The sequence below is a fragment of the Trifolium pratense genome, linkage group LG7, assembly GCF_020283565.1.
Source record: "Trifolium pratense cultivar HEN17-A07 linkage group LG7, ARS_RC_1.1, whole genome shotgun sequence".
NCBI classification, from domain to species: Eukaryota; Viridiplantae; Streptophyta; class Magnoliopsida; order Fabales; family Fabaceae; genus Trifolium; species Trifolium pratense.
Window position 1 is genome coordinate 37397292 of NC_060065.1, and position 22278 is coordinate 37419569.

The window sequence follows — 22278 nt, forward strand, 5'->3', positions numbered from 1 at the left end:
ATATTTAAATTTTTTTTATATGCCGGGCCAATAGTCATGCGGTCTGACCAGTGACCCATTGATCCGACTAGTAAACTAGTGACTCAGTGCCTTGGCCGGATCGATCACCGGTCCTGGTTTTAAAACATTGATCATGACTAGTTGGACTCAAATGTTAAAAATTAATTCTTAATAAAATAAATATTAAAAATATTTCTTTAATTTTTATTTTTTTAATAGTAAAATAAATATAAAAAATATTTTTACTCAAAAAAGATAAAAAAAATATTTTAAATTTTATTTTAACAGAATAAAAAAATAATTATCTTTGTCGTTCCAAATAATTTTCTCAACCACAATCAAACAATTTAGTAGCAAACTCACAAATTAAACAGTGAGAAGTGAAAAATTGTGAATTTGAACATATGCCTTATCAAATCTATTATTTTTGTGATTTTTTATCATCTAAATTGTTTACGATAAAATTATTCAGTATATTTATTTATAAGTTTTATTCAACCAATTAAATAAAAAACAAAAACTTTATAAAGAGAATTATTCACTTCAATTAGAAATTTAGAATAGCATTGCCTAAACTAGAATGTGCTTTTATTTAACATTGAGAATAAGACTTTGAAAGTAAGACTCACGTTGATTCTTAATGCCATTGACTTTGAAATCATTAAATTTACATGATTGTCATACAAACATACTTAGATGCTAATATCAAAAATAATATTTTGACTTTGTAGCTGTCTACTCTAAATTTTTCGTATTTCCTCTTCCATATATTATTCAAATCAAAATGTATGTGTACAAATTATGATTATTTTTAAAGGCATATATAATGTTATGTAGTAGTTAACAAGTAGAAAAATTAATCAAAACATAACATAAAACAACGTATTTCCATTTCCAACCTTCAATTGAAACAAAATTAAGTGCCTATTTTTCATCCACACCAAAAATTAATGATAGGCTCAAGGAGTTTAAAATAAAGAACATCAAAATATGTCAAAAATATGCTCCTCCCATATGCTATCCTTTTGTAGTATAAATGTAAATGGACTTAACCTTCCTATTTAAAACAAGTTTGTTACAACCTGCAAAAATAAAATAATCCAAACTTGTCGCTCAAGTAATGTCTGTCCTCTGCACAAGACATGCTAGTAGTATACACCAATTTGCTGACAATCTTCAAGAATTCCAAACCTACTAGTTTTTCTTCAAACAAGCAAGGTTCAATGCAAGTTCGGTTGTTGTACGAAAACCTTGACACAAGAACTAAAAGCTCCAAACTAGACGCATGCATATGGGCCTTTCTACTAACACCGCCCCATTTTCAAAGTCGTAATCTTTCTCTTTTTGTTAGCACGATGCTTGGCAGAAATTTTCAATTTCCTTTTGGCATTTTGCATCGGATCGATAACAGCAGTTAGCTTTTCTTTATGTTTTCTCTTTTTTCTTTTAGTGCTGAGGTTCTTCTCGATAAGGCGATAAACTTTCACAAAGTTTTCAGTACCCAGAATATACTGTATTTTCCCACGTGTGTCTTCGGCCAACTTTATGAGATTATCTGGTGAAGAAGAATAACCAGCAATAATAGGGGAAGTGTTAAAACTAAAAATATGACATGAAAGGAGGGATTAGTAAAGATAAAACTACAAAAAAATCAAACAGAGAAACATATATTCAAAGGAATGAAAAAACAAGATAAGATATAAGGTAAAGAAAATTTTCAGTAAAAAGGTTAAGAGATCAGGATACCATCCTGATATAAGACACAAGAAATTGTATAGTAGGATACATTTATATATGAGACAAACAGCCATTTTGGTCCTTGAAAGTTTGACTCGTTGTCACATTAGTCCCTGAATGTATCGAAATTGCAAACACATCCACAAATGTCTCTTTTATTTGTCATTTTGGTCTTTAAATCTGTTTCTAGGTAGCTAATTTAGTCCTCAAATGCATTTTTAGTAATTTAGTCCATCAAATTACTATCACAAGAGATACTAGGGATGTATTTGCAATTTCGATACATTCAAGGACCAATGTAACAACATATTATGCTTCTAGGGACTAAAATGGTGGTTTGCCTTTTATTTATGAGAGGTCCACTAGTTTTGCATTTTTGCCTATCCCGTAAGATGGCCATCTCGTGTTAGTGACATGAGAGGATCTTGAACAAGATAGGACAGTGTATAGAAAATTATCTAGATTCGATTCCAAGCAACATCAATCCCGTAAAATGGATATCTATCAGACTTGCCATTTGTCTATCATAAAGGAAACTAAGGAAATTTAAGAGAGGTAATGAGCAAATACCAGATACCACTTTTCCAGCAAAGCCTTCAGAAACTTTATACAGAGGTAACAGAACCACACGTGCATAGTTCAGGCAGTCATTCTTAATGATCTGTGTCTGTGCCATAATTTCCGCAAAACTGTTGAAGACTATTCCCATCTGTGTTAAACAAACAAAATAAGAAATAATATTACCCATATGCACATTAATCAAACCTAAAAAACATATATGCAATGAGATTGAGTACCGATCTGAATAACATCTGTTTCAAGAGCAATTTTTCCCATTGCCCTGAGCAATAACGAGACAAGTCTATATGGGGTTGTCCTACCAGTAAGTTGATTATTGTCTTCACATACAGAGGAGTTAAGAGATGATGAAGACTTGAACATGCGTGCTCTTTTTCTTGCATTAATCAAGGTAAGAGCTTTGAGAAACCGGTTCTTCTCATGTTGCTCAAGACCAGACCAGAATGTAGGTGGATCTATGCAGGCAGTTTGCCCCATTAAAGAATGGAAACGGAGAATAGCAAAAACAATATTCTCGGTCATTCTCGGTCATCAGGCTGCTGCCAGCTTCATCTATGAGTGACCGTTTCAATTGACAGCATAGAGAAGTAGCTATTAGATATAATCTACTAGGATTCATCAAGAAATAATTACTTAAGGAGCTTTGATGATTTTCTTTGTTGGCAACTTGGCATCTTTTACACATTTGAAGTATAGAGCTATGAGACGGACTGATATGCTGCGTAACCACGAGTGCGGGTGCAACAACATCTCACATATTGCTTCCCATATGTTCTGAAATGTAGGTAAAATAAATATGTCAGTGTGCTTGCTTAAGATATGGAAAATTATGGTGCGAAGTTAAATGGAAATGGAAAAGTTTTTATTAACGAGACATTTGTTTTCATATAAAGGACGGGGAATAACCGTCTCCACTTTGCAATATGCAGCTCCTAAATAGTACCAAGAAATTTACCTCTAGATCTTTTTCAAAGCATAAATGATTGAATTTATGAATCATCTTCTCTACCATAACAAGAGAATAGTATGCCTCCTTCCAAAGGGGAACGGTTGATTCGGACTCAAATCCCTCTTGCCTGTTTGTGACTGCATGTATAGCAGACTGCAAGATGCGACTAGTCACCGGAAAGATACAGTCTGTATGTTTAAGAAATCTTTTCTCTGTCACCTCAATCAGCAACCCCAAAACCTATAATGGTCATTTCAGAGATAAAAAACAGACAGACAAAAAAACTATGCTAAGGCAACTTGTGTTTAAGAAAATACAAGAAAAATAAAAACAATGAACAAATTGGTTCTAAATTCTTATTACCACAATTCTTTCTTCCAGTTTCTTACCTACACTGCAGAGACTCTAGTAAACCCCTTATGGAAAAACTAAAGCTACAGTGATTGTGAGATCAAATATGTTGTTTGGGGACCAGCATTCAACAATATAATACTATTATACTATACACATGCCAACAAAGCTCTTTCTTCATTAGATTGCATTATGTGTGATTCTAGTTTCTAAACAGCAACCCAATATAATATAATGAACAGCAGCAGTGTGGTCAATGGCGGACTGTTGCGGAGAGCAAAAATCCCACCATACCAGCTGCTATGTGGCACCGCCATATCGGATGATATTGGACATGTTGGATAGCCCAAAAACTGCCACCACCATGGCCGATATTTGATAACACTGAACAACAGCCACAGTCATCTGGAGTATTTGAATGAGTCGAAGTTTCATGCAATTTTAGAGCATTTTCTTTCCAATTTGCAAATAGAAGAAGTAAATAGATAACTGGAGAGTATTTGGTTGGAAAGAAATGTCTGTATTTGCAGGGGTTCGTCCCGTTCATGTCTTTGCTATGTGATATGTTTGTCTTCTGCTACTCACAGGTCCATCTATGGTCTTCCTGAAGTAGTATCTCCAGAAAAAATGAAGAGGGTGGGGGTTGCTTATTAATGACTCTTTTAATTTCAACCGGCTGTAATTTTAGGCAATCTCTCCAGGATAAATGGCGAGGTATTGAACATATCTCTAGTCGTCATGGATATCAACTAATCAACACCTACTAAAGTTAAATTGTAACATAACAACTACCTATAATTTATTCACACGGAAGACCCAAAAGGCCAATACTACCACGGACTGCTAAGACGATCACATATTACAATCAGACCCAAAATATAGGTACTGAGACGATGTGATATTCAAGTTTATGCATTATAATCAATTTATGATTCACAAGATAATGTAGTGAACATTACCTGCACGGAAGAACCCCATAGTTGTCGATTGCTATCCAAATACCAAGTAAGAGCACATTTAAGAATAGAATCAAGTGCATTGGGACTAACAGAACGAGCAAGCTTCTCTATAGCAGCCTCACTCATAGAACGAACAATATTGTCATTATCATTTGCCATGCAAGCAACCAAATGGAGAAAAAGTTTCGGTGATTGCTCGTCCAAAACACTTATTGGAAATTTAACTATAATAGCATGAATCATTTCAAGAACCGATTCCCGTCCAGTTGAATGTTCATATCTGTAAGGATTAAAATATCCATTAGCCTAACATTAATCCTCAGAAAATGAAAAAGAAAACTATAATATTAATAATCATGAAACACACTGTGCACTTACTGCAGATTCAAGAACAGGAATTTAAGATGTCGTTGCAAATGCTTTTCTGAAAGTCGATAGTCAAGAAAAAATTGCAACAAAATTTTACTGCATTTCTTGAGAATAGATTCCATTTGACTTGTCACCATCAATTCAGCAACCGTAGTAGTAACAAGATCATATATCTCTTCTGCATTCAGCTTGCGGTTGACAATACCTTTTAAAAGTGATAGCACCGATGGATTTCTTTCAAGGTCCAGAAATATTGGAAGCTTAATTAGCATACATCTTTGTTCTTGGTTGAGAGACATTTCAGTGTTCCTCAAAAGAATAGTCAGCAATGTCCAACATGACTGCATTAAAGGACTGCTAGAGTTCACTGGATGTTGGGCAATATCCAATACAGCAGACTTTATTCTCTCAGCATGTACTTCAAGGGATGGTAAAGGCAACTTTACCAGTACAGTAAGGCATCCAAGAGATGAAGACAATATATCATCATACTTAGAGCACAAACCATCACTTAATAGTTTGACAAAAGGATCTAATAAGGATAAGGTATTTTCATCTCTCTTTTTCTGAAGAGAGGTATTTTCATCTTTGACACCCTGTTCTATATCCATAATACATTTTTCTTCCCAATAATTACCCTTGATACGTTTATGCAACATTCTCATACCAAAGACTGTTATAAGGTGTGAGCGGCTATCCTTATCTTCCAATTTTATCAAGCCATCCTCAATAATGCTATAAATAAAGACAAATAGATCAGTCTGATAATACTATGCAACATATTTTCCAATTTTCCCTTTACAGTTTGTGTGACATGCTTCTGCGAATGAGCAGTCACTGCAAGCAGCAATTTTTGTGCATATTCTTTGAATGTTACATTTTGGGCCACCAATCTCAAGCTTTCAAATGACATTTTCTTCTTTGTTTCTTTCATTTTTGAAGCTATCTTTTCCACCTCCTTCTGTTCGGCAACATCTCCGAGAATGTCATTCTCTATGACAGAAAGGAGATCCCTCAAACAGTAATCAATCTCTCCAAAAACTGCACTTGAAAGACATTTCGACAAAATAAAATTAAGTGTGTAGATCGCAAAACCTTAACGATTAATTGCAAGTATCCCAATCCAAGTTCTTTCAAACAAGTAGCCAATGCAGACCTAGCTTCATCACGAATGCTTTCTAGACGACTCTTTAAGAAGTTTGAAATTCGATGAAGGATAGTGGTAAGATATGTGTCCATCACATCACCTGGAAGTAACTTAAGTAGTTTCAGTGCAGCAAGATTGATATTTACATCGACCCTTTCTGAATCTGCGTCCATAAGCTTTTGTATCTTAGGAAGCACAACTTTATAGAGACATGTATGTATATTTGTGTTCACATCAGAAGCACAAGAAATAAGGTCTGTTATCCCTGTGTCAGAAACACCAACCAAAGATTGTTCTTCGGTGTTTGAAAAGTGAAACTTATCCAAAATAGCACAGATGAGGCGTATAAAGAGTTTCTGTTTGTCTGGACTTGTGGATGCTCCTTGAAAACATTTGTTCAATAGTGTATAGTATGAATTTCATCCCATCTGACCAGCTACAGAAGCAATGGTCTCGATGCATGCAGTTTTCATATGGTCATATTTAACTTCTTTCTCATCAAACAACATGTTGAACAAGAGTCGCATGAACACTTTTTCGGTGATAAACTGGAAATAAACCATAAAAAACAAATTAATATCAATCACTAGGAAAGATACTTTTATTTGTGAAGTTAAATTTGCTACCTCTGATAATTTGTTCTCACTGATGGCATTTTTAAACAGCGACAACACCTTCATTCTATTACGGAACTGCAACACCAAATGTACTTCCATGAGATGTTTTGCAAGCTATTTCAATAATTTCACCAAAAGTAATAGCTAAAATAACAAGACAACAAGTTTCTAAGTGTTTCTGACTACAATGACGAAAGACACAAAAAATGCACATAATGAAATGTCTGGAATAAAAACCTGCATATATATAAAGATGATAATGAGGCAACTAAAAGTAACAACAAAACGGAAATTACTTAGGTGAAAAAATGGTCAATCATAAACCTACCACTGGGTCGGTTATATTGTCAAAAAAATTTGCTTCACCATCCTCCGTATGCAGGACTTTGAGTGATTCAAGGTTTGAGACATTTGGAAGCTTCGAAACCATTTGACTTAACAGTTTCATCCATTCCTGCAATGACATCAAGCAGCGTATAAACAAACATAAAGGATTAATCAATAATTTTTTATGCAATTTATATTTACATTTTCAATCAGTAATTAACTAGTATCTATGTCAGTATACTATCACAACATCCTTGTCATGCTTGGAAATAGGAATGGCAACTATTTGTCAAACAAAACATGGGATTATGTCCGAATATATACATCTACAATTACATATGTCTAATTACGTATAACTTGATGTTCATAAATACCTTTCTAATAGCACGTGGTCCATCCATGGCATCTGCCATATGCTTCAATAGAAATTTCTTTATAATACGTTGGATGCATGATTTTGTCCAACAACCATCAGTGTTTTGCATTACAGACAACTCTTGTTCACTGCTTCCTTCTTTCAAAAGCATGAGTGCAGAAAAATCAACAAAAGATAGCAATGAACTCTGTGCACTACACACAAAAGTTGTTTCTTCTGAGGACATGTCAAGCACACAGTGTGATAAAATAAGTAATGCATGCTCCACTTGACAATTTCTGAAGAAATCAGTAAAGTGCTAAGAAAACTGCACTCTCCATGAAATCAATGGCTCTAGTCCTACAAATGCCAAGTGCACGAAGACCTACATTTATATCATCCATGCCCGAAGAGTAATACACCGAGAGAATGTGGGAATACTCGAGGAAACTCAAAATTTAAAGAACAAAGAGAAAACTAATCATGGAAGAAGATTCCAAAAAGGAACTTAAAATTCAATCTATTTATCTAATATTGGTTCGTCATCAGCTTACCTGAACAGATGAAAAGAAAAAGTTCAGTGACATGAAAAATATTGTAACTTACCAGACACCTTTTGCCCTTTTTGCACCTTTACACCTGAGACAAGCACTGATAAAATGCGTCTTAAATGCATGATGTTTCCAGTATTAACACATTCATGCACTTTCTTATATAAGCAACTCCATACCAAATTCAACTCTTTGGGCTCCATTGTCTCACATAATCTCTTAAACACAGATTTTATGATGGCCAAAATGGTTGTTCTTGACTCTGAAATTGAGGCACGTAGAGATAAGAAACAATTTAATCAAATAAGTTACAAATCATGTAGAAACTTAATTATTATATTTACAAGCAGCAATCAGGTTACAGATTAATACTGAAGAATGTCATATAAGAGACATATCATAAGCAAAATAGTCCGTGCAACAATCAATATCTGATCACTTTATGGAATTAATATTGTTTGAGTTTCTATTAAAAAAAATATTTGTCCTGCTAAGGCTAGATCATCTAAATGGTGTTTATCTGTCTACCACTTCTGGCTTTTACTAATTCATCATGTGTATTAATAAGACTTTAAAATGTTCGCTGAATTACATGCACAAACAAAATAAATATCTTGTGAAAACAAATTTAATTTCTCATCAACTTCAACTGTTTTCACACTCACAGCCCAAAAATTCATCATATGCAACTAAGGTCTGGATGATATTATGTTAGAAGGGCCAAAGCAAATTCAAAATTATTGAGACAGATTAAAGAGATTAATCCTATAATTTTTCATTTCTCAAGTTGATGCGGATTAAGCTTTCATTTAGGTTATTGTTATGGACTTTAGGCCCCTAATTTTTACCACTATCCTATTGTAGCAGAGTTCTCAAATATCGGCCATGGCAGATTTTTTGACAATCGCCATGGTCCGCCATTCGATGTCGATAACACTGTATTGTAGTGATGAACCAAATAGTCTCAGCGTCAGGGAGAATTATACATAAGAAACATTATCCAAGATATATACATGATTGATTGGAAAAAATCTTAATTTAAGACATCTTGATTCTTGACAAACTTCTAATCAAACTGTCAAGGCACTAGTATTTAGGTATTAAACACAAAATGAACATAGTTTATTATCAAAATGTTCTGAAATGAAAAAAGCTTACCTTGGTCGGCTCCACCACCAATGTGAAAAATTGTTTCGCTTGTCAATAATTGTAACACTCGCTCTGCTTTCGAATGGAGCCTTGATGAACAACCTTTCATAATATTATAAAGCAATAATTCAACACAAGACTCTCGGTATGGCTTCTTCACTGCCTCTTTGATGACTTTTTTAATTCCTGTCCAATCAAACAATATTACAAGCTTTATAGCCACCCAAACTAATAAAATCATTAAATAAATAATAAAAGGGACAGAATTAATACTAAATCATGAAGCATTTTATTATAGGTTGCTACATAATTGGTGATATTGATTGAACATATGAACAAAAGACGAGACAGAAAGGAAGGGAAATATATGTAAACGATGAAAAACAACCAATGCCATCAATACCTCTTTCCAGCTGCTGATCTGGGGCATTTCTCAAAACAAATGACATTGCCTCTGCCATGAATTTTCTAACATATTCCTTCGGATAATACCTCAATTTTGATGTGACCCTTGAAGTATGAAAGTGAAAGAAACATATAGACGAATCAGACTTGTATTAGGCACCACGTAGTTGGCTAAATCAAACAAAGTGAGCAGTTATTCTATGAACCTAGATCAGTTATTTTGATTCCCATTCCTTTCTTCAAATTGTCCTTTTTATCTTCTACCATTTACAGCAAAAACTAATGTTATGCAAGAATTAGGAATTAAAACTTGCTTAAATTATATTTCAAGTTTCAAGTCCGCACATTTTCTTGGTTGGCCTAGGCCAGCATCGTTCTACAATATCATAGCCCGCGGGTCAATAACATTTGGTTTCTTCATTCAATGATGTTACCATTTTATGGAAGTAAAAACAAACTTAAAAAAATAGAGTATATCACTTACTTAAGCACCTCTGAGGGGTTGTGTATTAGATATTTCTGCAGGTACATCATAATATATGACCATGATGACGTCAAGATCTGCATGAAAATGAACATTTTCATAATTCATGCTGAATAAAGGAAACTAACGAATGAGAAATGCACAATATCCCCCTTAAGAAAAATGCCAAATTGATAGATTATACCTGCCAAATTGAAAGATGTTAGCAAAAATGCCCGTAAGGAAGCCATCAATGTTTTCTAAGAAAAATTTGACAAATGAAATAACAGGAAATTCTAAAATCTAAACGAGCAAACTTACGGAACAAATTCCTCTTTGAACAACTGAACTCAAACCAAAAAAATGCTAAACTGAAAAGGGTGTTGTTAACAAGGGCCTCCGAGCCGGCCAATGGGCGAGTGAAATGTAATATTGATGCCTCGTTTTCATCGCATAATAATAGAGTTGGGATAGGTGTTTGTATTCGAGATGAGAAAGGCGCTTATGTGTTAGCGAAGCTTGATCAATTCTCACCAATTTGTGATGTTCGTGTCGGCGAAGCTCTTGGCTTCTTGTCAGCGCTATCTTGGGTTCATGAATTAAACTTAGGACCGGTGGATTTTGAACTTGACTCGAAGTTGGTGATAGATGGTTTCCATTCAAATAATCATGATGTTACCGAGTTTGGAGAAATCATCTCACATTGTAGAAGACTTTTTAACGCTTTTTATGTTAACTCTAGTGTTGAGTTTATTAGGAGGCAAGCAAATGAGGTTGCTCATAGTTTAGCTAAAGCGGCCACATGTGTAGCTAGTCCCCAATTATTGGTTGACAAACCAAATTGTATTGAACACTTATTGATTAATGAAATGCTATGAACTTGTTGTTTTCAAAAAAAAAAACAAGGGCCTCCGAAACACTCTTTAAGGATTCCATTTAAATAAATTACTTATTCGAAAAAAGTTAAGTATTGACTCCACACATTTTCATAAAAAACTTACTCCCTTTAATTATAAGCAAAAGTCAACTTTTCAAATTCATTGAATAACTGATGTATATGGATTATAATATAGATAGATTAGATACAATAGTTATTCAATGACTATAATACTACTGTTTTAAGATCCTTAAAATGTGCCCCAAAGTGCAATCGTTAGCATTTTCCAAATAAATAACAAAAAAACGCTATATTTGCAGCACTAACTAACATCATATTTAAACCTATAGGAATGGAATTGTATATAATAACACACACATCCAATCCAATAGAAAAACATAATAAATATTTCATAGCAGAATTGTAAATTAAGGAATGCATGCATACCCTCCATTCTACAAGGCAGTCTCTGAAAAAAGAGGAACCATGAGATGGGAAGGGGATTTGTTGAGAGACTTGACAGCTTGAATGTGAGACGGCGTCGCCATGGTGGATCGAAGAAGAACAATGTTGAAGTTAGGTTGCGGCAGCAGAGATTGATTGAAAGGCAAGGAAGCATTCTTAACAGAGTTCGTTGGTTTCTTTTGAGTGAGAGAGTAGTGAAAATGGAATTGGGCTTTTATACTCTGCTAGAAAAGTAGATTTTTTCTTTGTGTTTTTGAAAATATATTTTCTAAAATTGATTTTTAAAATATTACATGTTTTTTTATATTCATTTTTTCTAAATTGAAACACTAACTTTGACATCATATAACGTAGTTTACACGTTATTGAAGATCAAAACATAATCAAAATCACAATTTTTCAAAAAATTGTATTTCAAAAATTTTAAAATAGTTTCTAAATTTATTTTTCAATTTTTCACAATTTTATGAAATAGTTTCAAAATTAAGTGATTTTTCGAAATTTTGATATCCAAAAAAAGTTTCAATAAAATTATCAAATACCTAAAATACAATTTTAAGAATAACTATTCAAACCAAATTTTCATTTGAAGCTTTTATAAAAAAATTCTTTAAAATTTTTTTTTACACAAAATTATGTAACACTATAATAATCTATTTTTAAAAAATTTATAACAAACATACCCTAGGTCTAGAGGCTGTTTGTTACCAATTCTTTTAGTAAAAAATCATTTTCTTTTATAAAAATAATTACTTTCAAAAGTTTAGTCAAAAATAAAATAAAATAAGCGTCTTTGATATGGTACAAGACCAAACAACTTTGGACAAAGTTTAAGATATTGAACAAGTTTTGCTATATACAATGTTTAGTGGACAAAAATTTATTTTTGTATTTTTAAAAATTTGTACAGATGACAAAAAATTGTCTTGTTGTGGTTCAAATGTAGGACAAGAATTTCAGTTTTTGTCCAATCCCTTAGCTACCAGTTTATTTAGTCTCAACGACAGTTTTAAAATCAAATACATTATTTCCGATAACATTACCAATCATGATTTGCTTACATTTATAACCGTTTTAGGGTATTTTGTTATTCACGGGTCCGGGTATGTTTAACTCGATATGGTACGGTTTTATACAAAAAAATACATATTTTACATTCAACCCAAATATCTCGAAATGATTTCCAGTTCCGGAAAGAATTCACAAAACTCCGTTTCCAAATCAAATAAGTTTAATTGGGTCGGAAAACGAGTTTGGCTAAAATTGATCCAACTCGGCCTACAAACACCCTACTAGTTGTCTGGTGACTAGACTCGCAAATTTTTTGGTTTACAATGTTGGCAATGAGGGTCGAACCTATGACATCATGTATACTACCCAATCTCTCACCACTAAAAGGAGAAAAAACTAATATAACATTGTAATACTAACAACATTGCTTATAAAAAAAAAATTACAGTTGTGGTTGTTGTGATTGTCGTCATACACATAGTGTGACTATTTAAATCGCGATCGTACATGAAATTAAAGATCACACGACAATTGTAGTTACAGACTGCAATTTAAAGCGTTATGTCTTTACTCTTCAAAAAATATATTGACTTAATATATTTTTTAAAAATAATTAGAATTTTTTTAAAAGTTATATTGACTTAATAATTTAAAACGTTATGTCTTAATATATTTTTTAGAATTTGATAAACTAAATTTACAAAATAATTAGAAAAAAATTGTATACAATAAAATGAAATAAAAATTATTTTGGTTTCCCATTTAAAGTTCATCTTCTCAGAATATAATATCACCATCTCTTTCTAAAAACTACCCAATTAATTCTAAACCCATGAAAATGCGAGAAAAAATCACGTGAGAGATAACATATATATATTTATGAGAAAAGAAAGAAGACATATTGTGAGGCAAAGTGTTTCTCTTATTTTCTTCCTTCTAATTTTCTTGTAAATTTAGTTTGAGGGGATGGTATCTTATCTAAAGTATATAGTAGATTTTAGAAACAAATTATAAAGAAATTTACATTTAACCCACTGATATTGGTTTGGGACCTGGGAGTGTGCTTCTCTTGAGGTTTGAGGTTTGATTCTCTCTGGCGCCAATTTGGGGGGACTAATTTAGCTTTTCAAAAAAAAGAAATTTACATTTATACATTTTTAAAGGTATTAGAAGAACTCGAACATATAACTTTTAGGTCCAAAATCTTTTTTTTTTTACTCTTTCTTGGACTATTGAAATTTTCATTAACTTTTTATGGATGCATATTCTTTAGAACTTTATCAATTTCTTCTCTTTCGGTTGATTTTTTCAATTATTTATTTTTGTGGATATATATTGAGCTCTAAAAATCAACCACTTTGAATATCACAATTGTAAATGTGTGATTACGTTATCACAAGCTGGATAGAAAAGAAAGCAAGGCTAACGTATAGACCAAAACATATGGAATAAAAAAATATAAAGCAATGAAGACTATTAACACAGGCTTAATGGAAAAAATAAAACATAAGGTCACTTTCATCATCAAAAGGATCCATCATCCCTACACCACAAGGAATCACCGTCGTAAGGACAACGGCACCGTTCCACCTTTAATTCAATTCAATGCACTAAAAATGATTCTCTCATTTGTCAACTTATAATCTCAAGTCTCGAGTCTCATTAGTGTTTTCGTAGAAAATAAATGTAAACTTTTTAAAGTGTTTTTTAAACTTTAAAATCTTTTTTTTTATTTTAGAATGAATTATCTTTTCACCCTAAATTTTATTTTATATGAACAATTATTGCAACTAGCTAAAGGATAAGATAATCTCAAACACAATGTTTTTATACCGATCGAACAAAGCTTCACCTTAAAATCATGATTAAAAGGGAATGAATTGTTCAATCTTATATAAACTCTCTCACCACATTGATGACTTTCGACGTGAGATTCTAAGTCAGACTCATAACATACACATAAAAATTTGTAACAATTTCTATATTATCGCTTATTTCCAACTCTTCGGATTCACATCTTTTCAATTTGTTTTATAAGCAAATTAAATATTGATGGTTAGTTTATTACTATAAAATTTATAAATAAATATAGACAAATTCTCACTTTATTAAAAAAAAACATAAGTCTCTCACTTAATTATAAAAAGTATAATATAAAGTATAGACAAATTCTTCTAAGTGGACCTTTTTAATATGTAATCCACCTTAGATTGTTTGAAACTCTAACAACAATTGAGATTGACCTAGAGGTAGAAGTTTTTGTACAAAATTGAAGGCCATTTTTTGCTCAAATATCAACTTGATAAGAGGCACACTTCTGTCTCTAAATCATTCAAAATGTTTGCCACATGATTCACACAAGGCCTACATTTTCTTGAATTACCAACACAAGCTGAAGCAACTTTTGCTAATCTAACAATAGCCTTCATATTAGAAGGAATAATCAATTTAGGATCCAAAACTTCACTAAATCTCATATCCTTAATCAAAGGCAAAGCCCATTTCACTAATAATCCACCCTCACATCTTCTTCCACTTAAAAGCTCTAACAAAACAACCCCTAAACCATAAACGTCACTTTCCTTACAAACACTACCACCCCTTAATCCTTCATTCCAATATTCATCATCAACATAACCAATTAACCCTCTCTTTTCTACACCCCCCAAAAAATTAAGTCCATAATCAGATATCTTAGCACAAAAATTAACATCAATAAGAACATTAGATGACTTAACACAACCATGTACAATATTTGGTGCTACCACTTCATGTAGATATTGTAGCCCTTTAGCTACTCCAGCTGCAATCTTAAATCTCTTGTTCCAATCCAAAAGTGAAGAAGAACCACCATCATGATTTTCATGCAAGTAAAATTCCAAATTCGCCATTCGAACAAACTCCATCACTATAAGTCTTTCACCTTGTATCACACAAATAATGAGAGAATATCAATTACATCAAAAAGTACATTAAGACTTATATATAACCAATGACAAACAAAACAACTAACTACTACCATAACTAACTAACTAACTAACCAGTATACGTTATAACTTATAACATTAAGACTTAGGTAACCAATGACGAACAAAACAACTAACTACTACTGTAACTAACTAACTAACTAACTAAATAACTAACTAACAAATATACGTTATATAACAGAATAACTAACTAGTATAACTAACTTTTATATCTATTATTACCTGGAGCTTCTGAGAATCCAATTATGGGAATGACGTTAGGGTGTTGAGCTAAAGAGAGCCATTTCATAACTGATGAGAATCCAAATCCCGCGTTGCTTAACACAAGAACCGGGTGAATGCGTTTCACAGCTACAACCTCTTCATTTTCTAGTTTTCCTGCATAAACTGTTCCTAAACGGCCCTTTCCAATGATTCTCCTATTGTTGAAGCCATTTGTAGCAACATCAATTTCTGTTAAAGGGTATGCATGAGCACTGTGTTTCACCGGAAGTGTTTCTACTGATTCAACCGGTTTCTTCTTGCAAGCCAAATAGAGGATAATACCAAGAATTATCAGAGATATTGATAGAATAACCATGATTGTGTCATAAGCAATATGCTCTCCAAGATTCATTTTTGTTGATTAATGGTGATGAAGAGATGAATGAGGAAAAAGGGTGGAATAGGATTTGTATTTGGAAACAGAGTTATAGTATTATTACATGTGACTCTTGGTGGAATGAAAGTGTTGGAAGGTAAGTTCAAAAAGGAAAATGAGATGTTATGTTTGACAAAATGGTATAGATTGGTGAGATTAGTTGTGGTGGTTTATTGTTGGCAGCTCAAACTCTGTTTTTATACTTTGGATGTCCATTTCTTGATTGACAAATAACCAATCTTTTGTTTTTTATGAATCGATAACTTTTCGTGCAACATAACTTTTCGCGCAACCGAAAAGAGGTTTCTCTTAACTCAAATAAGTTCGATGTTTTAAGAATAAGATTTGAGATCAAATCTACGTTGAGACGTCAGAGTCATGGTTCAATTGATTCAACTACGATCGAATCAAATCATAAATAAATACAAAAAAAAATCTGATTGAATCAACAACAGTAAAATTGTGGTTAAATCCCGATTCAATAAGACAAAGAATAACCAAAATCAAACCAATCAATAAGTTGATTAATTTGACCGATTCAGTTGAACCGACCAATTTGGTCTAACTTTTTTTTAAAAAAAAACTAAAGGTAATTTCCGCGTGCAACTGGGGAGACCAATCATCTCGAAATAACATAAATTCATTTAAGAGGTTGAATTCTCCCAATAAATATTCTTCTATATGCATCGGCCGAAGATCCTCCTAGCTTCGTTGATCGGATCCTAGTATTTTTGTTAAAGCCAGAGAGAGCGGCTAGGAAAGAGTGACGATCGAAGCTATTCGGTCGCTACCTAGAAGGAAGCCAAGTTTCTTTTGTTGGTCTAACTTTTAAAACATTGATGGAATGCTTTCGGTCAAGAGTTTTTAGGACACTACACTTTCAATTCAAACTTTAAGACATGTGTTTAAGCGAAATGATGATTGTATAATCTACTACCACTGAAACATTATATTATTTGTGACAAATATGACATAACCTACTTTTATTCACATTATATATATATATATATATATATATATATATATATATATATATATATATATATATATATATATATATATATATATATATATATATATATATATATATATGTAACAAGTGACTTAATTCAACAAATAAAATTAAATGAATCCTAGGAAACCTCGTTTCATCAAATCTTTATAATTGAGTCGTTGATGATATACTATTGTTTTCGTTTGGTATGTGTTTACTATATATTTTTACTATTTGTGGATGTCTTTTGTTTGTCCTGAAGTGGGATTTGAGGAACATCGCATTTTTAAATTAATATACACTAATTTAAGGGTGCGTTTGGTTCGTAAAACAACAAGAACTGGACATAACAGCACAAGACAGAACAAGATAATACACGACAGAACAAAACTGTACCGGAGATATATAGGGAGATAATATTTTTATATTCGAAAATAAAATGGGTATTTTCGTATTTTTATAGTTGTACTGTGGACAAAAAGTTGTCCTGTGGTTTAGTGAGGGACAAAAAATCTTGTTTTTGTCCTGTCCCTTGCTACCTAATTTGTCCAGTCTCATAATCAGTTTCAAATCAAACAGGGTACAACAAAAGTTGTCCAGTCCAGTCCCCTGTTTTTTAGCAGATCAAACGCACCCTAAGAGTTATGGATTCATTGGTTACAAGCATTTAGTTACAACAAGCTAATATTAATTTAGGTAGTGTCTATATTAACAATGCCAGTGGGACACTCCATCTTAATGGATTTTGTGGTATTTTTGAAATTTGGTAATTTTTACCAAAATAGTTGTTTGCATAGAAACTTTTTTTTTATCTTCCTTTCCTTTTCAGCTTCATAAGTGGGCCTAAAATATTTAATCATTTTATCACCTTTAGAAACTACAATAATACATATTATATTTAATTCTAATATATCAAATTTCATCATCTTGTGACTTGGTTTATAGGTAAAAGGAAAACATCATCTTGTCACTTTCATAAATAAAAAGAGTACAAATACATTAATTAATATATGTTCCGGACTGAATTAAAATCCAATATATTTGAGCTATAAAAACATAAATCTCTAATATATGTTACTATTTACTAAGCATAGGATAGGATAATTACTTCAAGACAAGGACACATGTACTTGAGGGACATGGCCTCAACCAATAAGATTACAACATAGTACTATAATTTAGTACTACTGGTGAAATTGTCTCTCTTCATGCATACTCATGTAATGTTGACCTATAAATTAACATATACCTCTAAACTCTAAGGTACCCAATATTCACCCAATTTTCCTAACATTTTTCTCATTCAAATATTGGCTTGAGCGTCGAAGTGCCTAAAATTTTTGCATGTATTTTTTCCCTTTATGCTTAAAGTTCAAAGCCACCTATATCAACCACTAGGGATGGCAAAAAAACTCAAACCCGAGAGACCCACCCGAACCCAAACCCAAGTCAACAGGCGAAACCCGATTTGACTAGGTTTGGGTTTGGGTGACACCCGATAATATGGGTGTGGGTTTGGTATCAGTCAAACCCACACCCGAAACCCATACACCCACCCGAAATATTTTATAATTACCTAATTACCCCCATAGTCTCTCTCAATTTCTTTGGAAGACCTTAAATTTTTGTTGTAATTTAATTTCTTGAAAGTCTATGTTGTAATAATTTTTTGAAAGTCTATGTTTGAATTTCCTTGGAAAACCTTAATTTTAGTTGTAATTTAATTCAAAGTCTATGTTGGAATTTAATTTCTTAAATTTGCAAATTATTTTCAAATATGTTGTGGGTTTGAGTTTGGGTGGAAAAAACCCGAACCCAATGGGTGTGGGCGTGGGTGTAGTTTTGCCACCCGAACAGCCTTTGGGTTTGGGTTTGGATTTGGGTGATGATTTTGGGTGTGGGTTTGGTAAGTGTCAAACCCGCACCCACGGTCGCCCGTTTCCATCCCTATCAACCACATAATCTTGCCATTGGAGCGATTCCGTTCTACCCATTCAGAGCAATATAATATTATTTTATATTTGTTTGATGCCGTATTTTAGGCTTGAATGGTTCTATTTTTGTTAGCAAAAATTGTGCTGCATGTATGTGTGTTGGATTTTTGTATCTCTTGATGATTTATTTTCTTGTAATCTTGTGATTTATTCTACATCCCTTATATCAAAAATTGTCTGCCTTATTAAAAAAAAGTGAATATAGTATAAATTAAGATTTGATGCAAAATCAAAAACATAAATACCAAGTTAACAAATTGCCAGAAGCCTTGTCATCACTTCATAGAAGAGTATATGGTAAACTAATAATAACAACAGATCGTAACCGGTTGTGCAAATGTTGCAAATGTCGCAGATGGTACCATATATGATCTTTCCTTTCTCTTTGAGTTTGCTTCAGATAATATATTTATTATAGACTTAAATGATTAATTCGTCCCTGTAAATTTAGAAATTCTTGGTTTTCATCCTTATATCTTTTTTGTTTTAAAATAGTCCTTGAATATGCAAATTTATTTGGTTTTAGTTCATAACATTAAGTGTAGTTACAAAAATGATAACGTGGCAAACAAAATGTGACGTGGCAATGTATGACGTAGCAAACGAGGATGATGTGTCAATAATGATGCACAATCATCCACTTAGAGGGACCAAATCTAAAAATAAAATTGCAGAGAGGGACCAAAACAAAAAATCGAAATTAAACCCTAAAACATATTTTTTTTCTTTTTTCTCTAAACCCAAAAATAGACTCATATTTCTCTAAATTCAGAAATTTGTGTTGAATGTACTAAAACGATATTTTATTCTTTCTTCTCACCAACCTAAAATTCCATAAAACTCTTTAACCAACAAACAATTGAGTTTCCTGATATACCATTTATTTTGATTTAATCAAAAAACCATATTAATTTACTAATCACAATCTTCAAAATTTGACATGAATTTTTAATCAAACAACTTTATATATTGTAAAATTTGAGTTCCATTATATCATCAAATATCAACCAAAAAATTTACAAACCTTTAAAATAAAATGACTCGTTTTTATTCCTTTTTTTTCCTTTTGAATCTCTCAAATTGCATCCATTAAAACATGTTTTGCAATTTATGGATTTAGAGAAATATGAGTCAATTTGTGAGTTTAGAGAAAAAAAGAAGAAAAAATATGTTTTTGGGTTTAATTTCGTTTTTTTGGTTTTGGTCTCTTTCTACAATTTCAATTTTGGATTTGGTCGCTCTAAATGGATGACTGAGCATCATCATTGACATGCATCCTTGTTTGCCATGTCAGTCATCGTTTGCCACGTCATTAATTTTGAAACGAAACTTAACATTAGAGACTAAAACAAAAAAGTATTTACACATTCAGGGACTATTTTAAAACAAAAAAAAAGATACAGGGACGAAAACCAAAAATTTACGAACTTACCGGGACGAATTGATCATTTAAGGCCCGATTGGTTCGAGGTAGATGGAGGGGATGGGAGGGGAGGTGTTGGGATAATCTTGACAAAAAAATATTTGTTTTTATTAAATCATTTTTAAAAAAAAAACGTTTTTTATTCTTGAAAAAAAATTTAAAAATGTTCCCTCAGAATTTAAAATATTCCCTTTACCAATTCAAAATGTTTTTTTAACCAATCAAATCTCTCTAATAATTGAATTTTTTTTTTGTTTTTAATTTTTTTTCAAGAATAAAAAAACATCTTTTTTTTATAAAAATAGATTTAATAAAAAAAAATCTTTTTTGGTCAAGATTGTCTCTCCTCTCCCCTCCATCTACCTCGAACCAATCGGGCCCTTAAGCCTATATTATATGCACAATTGACACAACAATAAAACATTGATTAAGACGTGCACAACGCTGTAAATTATTATAAGTCGTTGTTAAAACATAAAAGACAGGAGAAATATCAACCGAAGTGTGAGAAAAACCAAATGTGTATCAATATTATGACATAAATATAAATTTTAGGCTTAGAACTAACATAAAAAATATTTTCAACTTAACTAATAAAAATATTTTGATAGGTTGTAGAGTAGGAAAGAAAATCTGCAAATGTGATATGTCTGAATTTTTTTACCATGGTGATATCTTGAAATTAAAAGAGAAGAAGACAATATAAATAGTATTTTTGATGCATCATCTTAAATTACAAAACTAACAAAGCCCATGAAATTAAAAAGGTAAAAGAAAATATAATTATTAGGTGATTACGGTAATTAAATAACAACTCGTAAAATATTCTAACGGTTCATTTGTGTATTCTCTTATCATTGACATACACAAATGCTTTTATGACACCTCCTTCTTGCAGGATAATGACAATTTGGACAATCACGATCACGAATACAGGGTTTAGAAGCTGTAATGTAAAAAGCGAAAAAAGAATTAATGTTACTAAAATGAGATAAATATTGTGTGCGAAGTAAAGAATGAAATTTCAAAAGGTGATAAGAAAGGCTTACGCTGAAAATATTGCATTGAAACAAGAAATTGGGAAAGAAGGATAATTATAACATAAACAAACTTAAAAAATTTATCCATATTTTCCACCATTTGCATGAAATTTTATCACTTTTTGATTTATAAAGCTCATAATCTCCTTACATCAATTAAATAGTTTTTAACACTTATCAAATTGTTAAAAGACTTCCTAAAATAGATATAATTATTGTATGTCTCTTAAGAACACCAATGTCTTAATTTGCCCCTTTAGCACCTCTCTAGTAAGGAGATCACATAAAAATTTAATAATCACAATTAGTCTTTTTTTTTTTTTAACAAATTTCATTATTTTATAACCTTTCATGATAGAAAAGGAAAAATTACAAAATAAAAATAATATTTTTTGTGACACTTTAAACCCCATAGATATAATTGAAAGTGCTTGAACAAATGAGGGAGGGGAGATTTGAATTGTGTTAACCGATTTCAAATTTTATTTTAGTTTGGTAGATCTTTTCTTTCTTTCTTATAAATCGAATAAAGAAATAGGTTCTTTACCAAAACATTTAAATGAAGTTAGATATATAAATTAGATGGGTCATGATCAAATGACACCAACTAATTTAGATATATTAATTATACAATGAACTTAAAAAAAATTAAAAAGTTGCTTGTGCTTTATTACAAAAAAATAGAGCACTATATATTTATAATAACTAAGTTAAACTGTTTTATGCCTAAATTTTTTTTAATGACAAATTGTTAATCGTTGGTATATTATATAGGCTTAAATGCACTTTTGGTCTCCCTATTTTCAAAAAAATGAAGTTTTGGTCCCCCTATTTTAAAAACCAACTTTTTAGTCCCCCTATTTTCATTTTTTTTGAGTTTTGATCCCCC

General features: G+C 31.9%; 2 protein-coding genes, 1 long non-coding RNA gene and 1 pseudogene across 3 annotated transcripts; all 4 read right to left on the minus strand.

The window, feature by feature from the left end:
- Positions 1-887: 887 nt before the first annotated feature.
- On the minus strand, positions 888-7703 carry LOC123896379 (annotated as a pseudogene).
- A 6-nt stretch (positions 7704-7709) lies between these two features.
- LOC123896380 (U3 small nucleolar RNA-associated protein 20-like) lies at positions 7710-11383 on the minus strand. Its single transcript, XM_045946773.1, has 6 exons — positions 11321-11383; positions 9980-10056; positions 9494-9600; positions 9100-9276; positions 7997-8203; positions 7710-7750 (listed from the first exon to the last, which is right to left on the minus strand). Exons 1-6 carry the CDS (start codon positions 11381-11383, stop codon positions 7710-7712), a joined length of 672 nt encoding a protein of 223 aa, XP_045802729.1.
- Positions 11384-14400: 3017 nt separating this feature from the next.
- Positions 14401-16115, minus strand: LOC123897699 (serine/threonine-protein kinase-like protein ACR4). Its single transcript, XM_045948436.1, has 2 exons — positions 15521-16115; positions 14401-15234 (listed from the first exon to the last, which is right to left on the minus strand). The coding sequence occupies exons 1-2, from the start codon at positions 15912-15914 to the stop codon at positions 14606-14608; spliced, it is 1023 nt and encodes a 340-aa protein (XP_045804392.1). The 5' UTR covers positions 15915-16115; the 3' UTR covers positions 14401-14605.
- A 4916-nt stretch (positions 16116-21031) lies between these two features.
- LOC123898311 lies at positions 21032-21805 on the minus strand. Its single transcript, XR_006805298.1, has 2 exons — positions 21399-21805; positions 21032-21295 (listed from the first exon to the last, which is right to left on the minus strand). It is a non-coding gene; the product is annotated as an uncharacterized LOC123898311 (long non-coding RNA).
- Positions 21806-22278: the final 473 nt, after the last annotated feature.

What these genes read in the sequence shown, in the direction of transcription:
- LOC123896380 (XM_045946773.1), bottom strand. Translation starts at nt 11,383, where the DNA reads ATGGCGACGCCGTCTCACATTCAAGCTGTCAAGTCTCTCAACAAATCC. An exon ending in AATCCCCTTCCCATCTCATG is followed by an intron (nt 10,057 to 11,320) that starts GTTCCTCTTTTT and finishes ATTTTCATGCAG; the next exon opens with ATCTTGACGTCATCATGGTC. An exon ending in AAAAGGGCAAAAGGTGTCTG is followed by an intron (nt 7,751 to 7,996) that starts GTAAGTTACAAT and finishes TGGCATTTGTAG; the next exon opens with GACTAGAGCCATTGATTTCA.
- LOC123897699 (XM_045948436.1), bottom strand. Translation starts at nt 15,914, where the DNA reads ATGAATCTTGGAGAGCATATTGCTTATGACACAATCATGGTTATTCTA. An exon ending in TGGATTCTCAGAAGCTCCAG is followed by an intron (nt 15,235 to 15,520) that starts GTAATAATAGAT and finishes GTGTGATACAAG; the next exon opens with GTGAAAGACTTATAGTGATG.